This window comes from Telopea speciosissima, chromosome 8 (assembly GCF_018873765.1).
Source record: "Telopea speciosissima isolate NSW1024214 ecotype Mountain lineage chromosome 8, Tspe_v1, whole genome shotgun sequence".
Classification (NCBI taxonomy): domain Eukaryota; kingdom Viridiplantae; phylum Streptophyta; class Magnoliopsida; order Proteales; family Proteaceae; genus Telopea; species Telopea speciosissima.
The window spans coordinates 5,547,528-5,556,908 of NC_057923.1; the positions used below are offsets into that span (position 1 = coordinate 5,547,528).

At 39.3% G+C, this 9,381-nt stretch overlaps 2 protein-coding genes across 2 annotated transcripts; both read right to left on the reverse strand.

Annotated features, from left to right (window-relative positions):
• Nucleotides 1–302: 302 nt before the first annotated feature.
• On the reverse strand, nucleotides 303–1,140 carry LOC122670655. The gene has a single exon (XM_043867611.1). It carries the CDS (start codon nucleotides 1,111–1,113, stop codon nucleotides 307–309), a length of 807 nt encoding a protein of 268 aa, XP_043723546.1. The 5' UTR covers nucleotides 1,114–1,140; the 3' UTR covers nucleotides 303–306.
• A 4,520-nt stretch (nucleotides 1,141–5,660) lies between these two features.
• LOC122671694 (tryptophan synthase beta chain 2) lies at nucleotides 5,661–9,381 on the reverse strand. Its single transcript, XM_043869069.1, has 6 exons — nucleotides 9,285–9,381; nucleotides 7,419–7,752; nucleotides 7,107–7,323; nucleotides 6,480–7,017; nucleotides 6,252–6,350; nucleotides 5,661–6,101 (listed from the first exon to the last, which is right to left on the reverse strand). The coding sequence occupies exons 1-6, from the start codon at nucleotides 9,346–9,348 to the stop codon at nucleotides 5,845–5,847; spliced, it is 1,509 nt and encodes a 502-aa protein (XP_043725004.1). The 5' UTR covers nucleotides 9,349–9,381; the 3' UTR covers nucleotides 5,661–5,844.

Consider the following 9,381-nt stretch of genomic DNA (forward strand, 5'->3'; position numbering starts at 1 on the left):
CTCTCTCTCTCTCTCTCAACTCAAAAGCTTCCCAACCAAAAACCAGACTTCTTTCTTCTTCTTCTTCTCTCACAAGACCTTTCATGGCATAAGAAATAGAAACTATAAATGGATGTAAATCACCTTTTGATCAAATGGAAACCATTAAAATTAGCTGAAGAGAGACAAAAACGTTTTCTAGAGGAAAAAAGAAGAAGAAGAAGATAATATAAGCTTAGGAAAGCAACACCAAAACAAAAAAATAAAAATAAAAATGGAAAAGTATTCACAGTTTGTTTTGTTGCAGATGTTAGGGTTTCAGTAGATTTATCGACCCAAACTGAGTGCAGCCTTCACGTCCAACCTCCATGCAAAACCACCACCGTCCATTCGCCGCCACACGTCACAAGGAACCGTCAGAGAGTGCTTCTCTTTACGACACGTATACTGCAACCTCACTAGACATGCAAACGCCGGACAAGTCAGAGGCAGCCTTTCCTTCGTCACCAACCACACCATCTCCGGTCGTGATTCCCCTTCCCCGATCATCCTCTTATACGCCTCGTTTGTCCACTCCACCATGTTTAAACCGTTGGATATAAAACCAGGACAGGTGTCCCTCTTCAGATTCTTCTTCCTCTCCTCATCCGTACTCCCTAGATCTTCCCCATCCACATACACCTCCGTCACCCTCTCCACCGTCACCAACGACCCTACCGGCCTTACCGGTTGCGGCATCACCACCTTACTCTCTTCCCCCAGCCAGATCGGAGCTGCTTTCAGATCTGGCGGGGAGTTCCTTGCCGGTATATCTTTCCGATCAGGCATCTCAGGCAAAAGCGGTAAGAGCGTTACCACGGTAGTATCATTTAAACCATCCTTTCTCTCTTCCGTAAAGACTTTTCTCCTACGGTTGCATCTTTTGTTATTATTATCTCTCACGTACCGTCTCTTCGTTCTCCCACCCCTAAACACGCTTTCGTTATTCTCCGGTGTATAACTGCCCGTAACACCTCCTCCGGCAACCGGCTTGGGTGCGATCGGCCGATACCTAAGCATTATCCGGTCGACCTTCGATTTTTCGTATGGATTTCCGGAGTACCGTGCGATGCAGCAACCTCCCCTACTGTCCATCCCTTCTTTCTCTCTCTCTCTCTCTCTCTCTTCTGAAAAGAACGCACTAAATGCAGAACAGGCCAAGGGCCGATACTTATAACAACTGTGGAACAGACACGTGTGGAAAGGAAACACGTGTGTAGTCAATGTCTAGTACAGCGTAACAAGGTGATTGGTTGAAAGTGAGACGTGTTTGTAATGTTAGGGGTGGGACCCACATGATTGGTGAGGATCAGACGAATGGGAGATTGGTTGATAGTGGTCCCCACTTGAGGGGACGGGCGGGCCAATGAGAACGAGCAAGATGGCACGTAAACTTGGTAATAAAAGGAGAGGGGCACGTAGAGCCGCCTCGGGAGGAGGGGAGAGAAGAGGAAATTGTCCGAAAAATAAAATAAAAAGGCCTTTTTTTTTAGTGGAGGTTCTCGAAGGGTGGACACGTGGTCAAATAAAGATTGGATAGAAACAACCCTAACGTTTCAGGGTTTCTATAAGTAGTAAGGGTTTAATGGAACCACGTGGACGGTTGGATAGCGACATGGATCTCGGAGCGATATTGGTGACGTCATCCGTTGTTGGAGAAACAGTATTGTCTCCGAGATTGAAGAGAGAGAGAGAGAGAACAGACCCGCTTCTTATTTCATTTTCTTTCTGTAAAAGTACCAAAAAACCCTTCTTTCATATTCCGTCCTAGTCGGATGGCCCAAAGTGGGTGTGTAATGTCTATCAATCGGTTGGGTCCGATTTTTCGTTAGATTGAAATTTATCGGTTTTGGGTTCGATTCGCTCTTCTATTATCGGGTTAAGCTAATTCGCTCTTATTGGGTCGTTATCAGTTTGCTTTCAGCTTTTCACATATGTACATTAAAACTAGGGAGAGGGATAGGCTCAGACAAACCATCCGCATGCGATAATCTAACGGACAGAACTAACGAGGGCACGGGCTAAAGCATCATAGAAGAGGAGCAAAGGAGTCATTTCAAAGGGGAGAAGAGAGACAGACATAGCAGACACTAGCTAACAGTATACCAATGGTGTGCCGTGTGCGGTGTGCCTAGACTCTTCCCTTAAAAGTAATAGAAAAACATGTTACTTTTGTAATGTTATATTTTTTTCGTTGTTGGTCCGATCTGATTCAGTTCTCCATCAGTTTCCCAAAAGCTCAAATCAAAACCAAACCAATAAGGGTTTTGCTCGGTTTAGTTTCCCTGATCGATTTTGTCCAACCGGTTTGGATTGGAAAGACACCTCTAGGCCAACGCTCATACTTATGGCTACTTTTCCTATGGCTCAATCCATGAAATTCAAAACGGAGAAAATATGATTAGTTTTTTTTTTTTTTTTGGTTCCCGATTGAGTTTTCTATCATCCATACTGAAGAAAAAATCTTTTAATCCACATGTTTTGATGGTTGAATGAGATTATTAGAATAATGTCAATAGCGTTTCAGGCTCCATAATTAAGGAGAAGTAACGATGATAACACTCCAATAACTAGATTTTCTTCACTCAACAAATCCTCCTATCCACTCAGTCCATTAGAACTAATATTCTCCACCTGTCATCTTTTCCCTTTGATGCTAAGTTTGTTTATACTTTTAGGGAGTCCAATGGTGTAATGGACGACTCTTTAGTTCGAAAGGCTTTGTCTATTATGTGTACGACAGTTTAGTCAAATTTCATTCTATGGTTGATGGAAACTTGTACTTTTCACTTATTATGTAGCCTACACGTGATGCATAGATGCTCGATTACCACAAAAAGAAAAGAAAAAAAAAAAAAAAAAAACAGATTCTCTTCACTCACAATGAAGAAAGGAATCTCCAAGTGGAGGGAGAGTAATCTGAAAGCGGTAGAGGGTTCTATAAATTGTCTATCTAAAAATGATTGTCAAAATAGCACCTAAATATTTGCTACATGGCAATCTAGGTAGAGAAAAAAATAAAAAATGGTCTAACAGTCGATCAAAATGTCTTGCTCACATGTGAGTTTCAATCCAATCCGAATTTTCCAACTGGTTGCTTTGAAAAATCTAAGATTGTATGATAGTGCACAGTAATTGTCAGAGTAAATTAGACATGCATGAAAAAATATGGATACATTCCAATAAAATAGAAAGAAAATATTTAATTCAATTATGTATAGAATAAAATTTGACACATGACCGATCCATATTTATTCATATCATTCATTTACGTGGCAAGAGATGACAGACACTTTGAGTGTTGACTAAACTTGGTCAATGGGATATACATCTTCCATTTATGGGATTTTGTCCCTTTTATTTTATGCATCAAATCAACTTTTTTCCAAAATGGGGACTTTTCAACAATTTGTTCATTCACATTTTAGAATCCTCCCACCATGAGATTTTAATTAGGGAAAGTTGTAGTTTACCTAAGCACTAAACTAAGCGCCACCTAATTTGACATATGAAGAACCTCGTTTATGAATAGTGAGAGTTTAAATTTAAAATTTAAACTCCCATATCCCAGATTAAGGGGATTTGATCCCATTCACATTCATATTAATTACCTAAAAGGGGATTAATTTTCCTTTTAGGTAATTAATTAGAAGTTTCTCTCATTTAGTTGGATCTCTCTCCTTTTCTTTTACATAAAAAAATAAAAACAAAAAGTTTCCCCTTTGTCTTCTTCATTGAAAAATCTGAAGTACCTGAAGTGGGAAGATGAATCCGTCATTGTGGGAACTCAACGGAGAGCCAACAAGTTGTGTGGAGGGTGAACTTCTCACTTGAAAGGCTAAATCCACTGGAGACTTCGTGACAACAAAGTTACAGTAACATCCGTCTCCCTTCATTAATGGTTAACGAATGGTCTTCCTTACGATAGGAAGATCCTGCCTCAATTTCTACCAAGTTTAAGGATCGGATTGGTCTATTCATATAGATATCGATATCAATAGAGACTGATGACGATTCTTAACCGATCCCATATCCGTGGATCGATACAAAACATGGGCAAAACAATAAAGAATCCGGTTTTTTTGAATGAAAAATAAGGATAAATCTATCCAATGCATGTCAATTTGAATCGGTATCACTGATACCAAATCCGCTTACTAAATCCTTATTCATTACATTAAAGGTGCCAATTAGTACAGCAAGTGAAAATCTTACATCCCCTTGAAATTTGGATTAATTCCCGTCCAAACGGGCTCCCGGATCCTCTGTTTCATTAATATGCAACAAGTCTATGTTTAAGCTGTATTATTAGCTCAAAATTGGAGCCCACAAAATGAAATGGGCTCCTGTCCAGACCATCTAATTTCCTAACACCCAGAATCTATTTACAAGGGCATGGTTAACAAACCAAGGCCCATTTAAAGTCTATTTGGCAAAAATCCAACGAGTGTGGCTCAGCTCCTCGTACAAGAATGGTCCTTGGGATCTGAACGTCCCAAGGGGCAAAGGATTCCATGTGGATGGAGGGGAACTCCCAAGGAGCGTCTTCGTACGAGGAGCTGAGCCGGACTCAAATCTAACGGAAATTTTGAAGCTCAATAAGAAGTGTGGCTCAGGGTCCTTGTACGAGAACGATCCTTGGGACCTGAACACCACCCACATGGAATCCAGAGGGAGCAGTCTCAATGAGACATTATATTTAGAAATACCTCCTTTTACCTCTCTTACCCATTTACTTGTCCAGTAAATACAAGGGCAAATCTTTACTCTAAATGGAAAATAATAAGACCTATTACATACCTTCTGTAGGGCGAATCTGGATCACGTACCTATCCATATCATGCACGGTTAAGTGATGACATGTGTCTTTTGTGCTTCAATAAATGTCCCTATATACACTCTTAATGCCAACATAGAGGATGGATATGTCCATTTGTAAGAATAAAAAAACATATATCATCACCTAACCGCATGTGAAGCGTACACATACAAGTAGATGATCTAGGAGAAGAGCATATCTACTGTAGGGTGTTAGAGGACAGCCAATGGCTTGTGAGTCACGGGTCGATTTTATTTCTTTATTGGGTCTTCAACTTCTTTTATTTACGCAAGATTTGTTTCAGAATAGAAAAACAAAATTTTTTTGTGTTGATTAAAAAAAAAAAAAAAGGACCTTGCTTTCCAAGCACGTTTCCAGTGTTTTTTTTCTTCTGTGGGAAAAAAAACCACTGGAAATAAAACCGAATAATTTTCATAACCTCAAAACTGAAATCGAACCAATCAGTTCATTTTAATTGATACCTATGCGGTTTCATTCGGTTCATACATGATCTCAGTAGTTCAGGAAATGGATTTTCTTTCCATTGCAATGGATCAAATCTTAGTGCTTACACCTACCTTGCATTGTTAAGTTCAATATGAACACAACCAGCCTGTTGTACTCTTGCATCCTCTTTGATGAGTGCAGTGTCTCTTTCTGAATACAGTTCACTGTATTTGGATAATGATGATGCAGGGCTTTGTGACATTTACAATGTCTTTTTCAAGCTTTTTCCAATCAAATCTGAAATGGAAGATCGACTTACAGATTATTAGGAGTACTATAATGACAAACATGGAAACATTCAACAAAATTGTAGAAGTGACAACCACAAAGCTGTGAATTTAGTTAGGTGGATGATTTATCACTGAAGGAAGAAAAAAGGGTAAATATAGAAGCATTTAGAAAGATAAACTGACCAACTCAACTCAAAATTTCATTGAAGCCTAGTAGGTGCTTCACCTATCTATCCTAGTCACCATCTTATTCAACTTATGCTATTCAGTTTAGAAAACAACTTGAGGAACTGTAGCCAGAGATGCTTTTATCTTCTCATCTTCGAATGATAAATCAACCATACTTCCTTCCAAATACTTCTCATAAGCTGCCAAATCAAAATGTCCGTGACCACACATAGCCATGAGAATAACTTTTTCTTCTCCGGTCTCCCTGCAACGGTGAGCTTCCCTGATAGTGGCAGCTATGGCATGAGTTGGTTCTGGTGCTGGAATCAGACCTTCTGACCGAGCAAACTGTATGGCACCTATGACAATATCAAGCTCAGAGTCAGAATTAACATCATTTTTTCATACAACATCGACCATTTTTGGAGTAAACATGATTTTACTAACAAAACCAGCCTCCTCTTTGCAGCAAGTATTCGTAACATCACTGTCAAGAAAGTATTAATTACCTTGAAAGCATTCAATCTGAGGAATAGACAGTGCCTCCATAAGACCCAATTCAAACACATGTGATAACAACGGTGCCATACCATGGTAGCGCAGACCCCCTGCCAATGACCCAGTCATCCTCAATATGAAAGTATGAAAAAGAAAAAAAATATATATATAAATGACAATCATTTTGGCAGGGGGGGGGGGAGGTTGGAGAGGCTTCCATGAAACGAAGTGATATCTACCAGCATGAATGGGGTCTGGAATGAAGTCATGCCCAAGTGTGTGCATCTTCATCAATGGTGTCATCCCGGCTGTATCCCCATAATCATATGCATACACTCCTTTTGTCAGAGAAGGGCATGCTGCAGGCTCAACTGCTCTTATAATAGGATTGATTTTCCCATTGAACTTCTCACGAATAAATGGAAAACAAAGCCCTGCAAAATTGGATCCTCCACCAGTACAACCAATGATGACATCAGGGGTCTCACCCAATGCCTCCATCTGCTGTATACACTCCTCACCAATAACAGTCTGGTGTAGCAACACATGATTCAGAACGCTTCCCAGGCAGTATTTGGTATCAGCATGTGTAGCTGCAACCTCTACAGCTTCTGAAATAGCAATTCCCAAACTACCAGGACTAGATGGATCTGTTTGGAGGAATTTCCTCCCAAACTCAGTTATGCTAGATGGAGATGGGTGCACCTTGGCACCCCATGTTTGCATCATCAATTTACGATATGGTTTCTGATCATAAGAAGCACGAACTTGCCAGACCTGTGCAAAATAGGCAAAGGTGACTGACTGATCAATAGATGAGATCATAGGACATTGAGATTTCATAACCATAAAATAGCTGCTCTTACCTCACAATTGAGATCAAATAAGCTGCTGGCAAAGGCCAATGCGCTCCCCCATTGACCAGCACCAGTTTCTGTCACCACAGTCTTGATTCCTTGTTGTGCATTATACCATACTTGTGGGACTGCCGAGTTCGGTTTATGTGATCCAGCTGGGCTGCCACCTTCATATTTGTAGTAGATTCTGGCAGGTGTCTTAAGAAGTTTCTCTAATCTCTTGGCCCTGCTTTGCACTGTAAAATGTAAGTTGTTGGTTTCAACCATAGAGGAAATCAAGCTTCTTAACCATACACATGATGCTCCAGCACAAACAAAAACCTGATCAGTGGGGTTGGGCGCCAAAGCCTGTAAACATCAACAACTTCTGGGGGGATGTTGATGAACCTATCAGTACTAGCCTCTTGGATTATGATCTCATCTGGAAACAGAGGAGATAAATCCTCAGGTTGAACCGGTTGGAGAGTCTTTGGATGCAAAGGTGGAGGAGGCTTGATAGGGAGGTCTGCAACAAGATTATACCACTGATGGGGGATTTCTATTGCTTTAGCATTGGTCACAGAAATTGTTCCTGCTCTTATTCTGGAGCCATAAGGAAGCTTCAAATTCATCAGCTTTGTCCTTGTAGGAAAACTGCAAAGCCATGGCTCCCCACCTGTAGCGATACATAGGGAACAAATCTGCTTTTAGTATTCCTGAGATAGAATGACGAATACAGAAATTTACAGCAAAACAGCCAAAAGCCTCCCAAATAAGTTCGTTTGAAATTTCCACCAGAAAATTTTCACTTACTAATTTAATCGACTCACAATCCAATCGTTCCAAAATTGGAAACAAACCTAGTATTTAAACTCATGCTATTACTATTAGTGCTGGAAACATATCAGATCTAGGTTTATCAGGATTTGATCCAGGTAGCATGCATACAGGATCTGTACCTGATGAAAGATACATCAGTTCCATATTGTTTTATCAAAATTTTCAGTCAACAATAATGCAGTTGTGACTTATAAAAGAAAAATTGAATGTATTCAGACTTGGATCAAATTAAAGAGCAATTAATGATTGAGGATTTTATATATAGGGTTCGTTTGGTTAGATGTGAAGTAAAGTTTAGTTACTATTTTAGTATCTTGTTGAATTACAAAAAAAAATTATACATCACTTGACTTCACACCTAACCAGACTACCTCTTAGCCTTCTAGTTAAAATTTAAAACCCAAGCCAAGGTATGGGAAAAACAATGATAGGCAACTAAGGCAAGTACACAAGTGTATTCAGGAACAGAATAATAAAACTAATATAAACAGCAGCAACAACAACAATGAGCATCACAGCATCTTATCAGGTTGTTTCCATACATGACCCAATTATAAACATAACAAATACAATTAGATCTGATAATAATTGAAATTTCAAGTAAAATAAACGTAAACCCAAATCTGATTGAAGCAATTGGACTCAGATCAGTCTTGACAGTGCCCTAGCTCGAATTATATAAGCGTCATCAAGATCTTCTTTCTACTAAATTTCATTTAATTCCCAGTATAACTAAAAACAAAGGGAAATTATTCTAAAATAACATGGTCAGATCTATCAAGGATTTCAGTTCAACTAACTGAATCCAAGCAGCACATCCCCTGCATGTATTTAAATGGATTTCCTTTTCACTCTAAGTCACCACCAAATTAAATTTCTTAAAAAAGACTAAATAATATCTTTCTTTAACTGCTATTTTCCATTGAATCTTTCCTTAACTGCCACCCTTCATCTCCATCCTATTTTTGTAGTGGGTCCTACTAAGAGTCGATGCTTCAGAGCCAAAAAAAGCTTATCATGTTATTGTTTTTTATTTTGTTTACTTAAAGTTGAAATGGAAAAACGAAATAATGAAGTGGAATGGAGGAAGATTCAATCCAAGCTTAGCTTTCAAGTTTCAAGTGAATGAAAAATTATCCAACTGGAACAGTAGTTTACAGAGTCTTGGTCTGTATCCTTCGTTTTTGACACAAAAAAACTTATCTTGTGACCCAAATCGAAGTATTGCAAGTAAGAAAAACCTGAGCTTTCCTAAATTAAACCAAAATGGACAAATTTCAACAAGATCGCAAAAAATGGGACAAAAAAGATGAAGGTAAAAGCGAGTACGCCATTGGAATAAAAGAAGATAAGGAGAAATGGGTTTGCCTTTTCGGTGGATCCCCTGGCCACAGACATGAGGTGAAAGTGCAGACAAAAGCGAATGCGCCATTGAAAAGTTGAATCTTCCCCCTTCTGCTAGTGT

Coding starts and splice junctions, on each gene's coding strand:
- LOC122671694 (XM_043869069.1), bottom strand. CDS start 9,348: ATGGCGCATTCGCTTTTGTCTGCACTTTCACCTCATGTCTGTGGCCAG. Junction 6,351..6,479: donor TCCAGACCCCATTCATGCTG/GTAGATATCACT, acceptor GGTCATTGGCAG/GGGGTCTGCGCTACCATGGT. Junction 6,102..6,251: donor TCAGATTGAATGCTTTCAAG/GTAATTAATACT, acceptor ATATTGTCATAG/GTGCCATACAGTTTGCTCGG.
- LOC122670655 (XM_043867611.1), bottom strand. CDS start 1,113: ATGGACAGTAGGGGAGGTTGCTGCATCGCACGGTACTCCGGAAATCCA.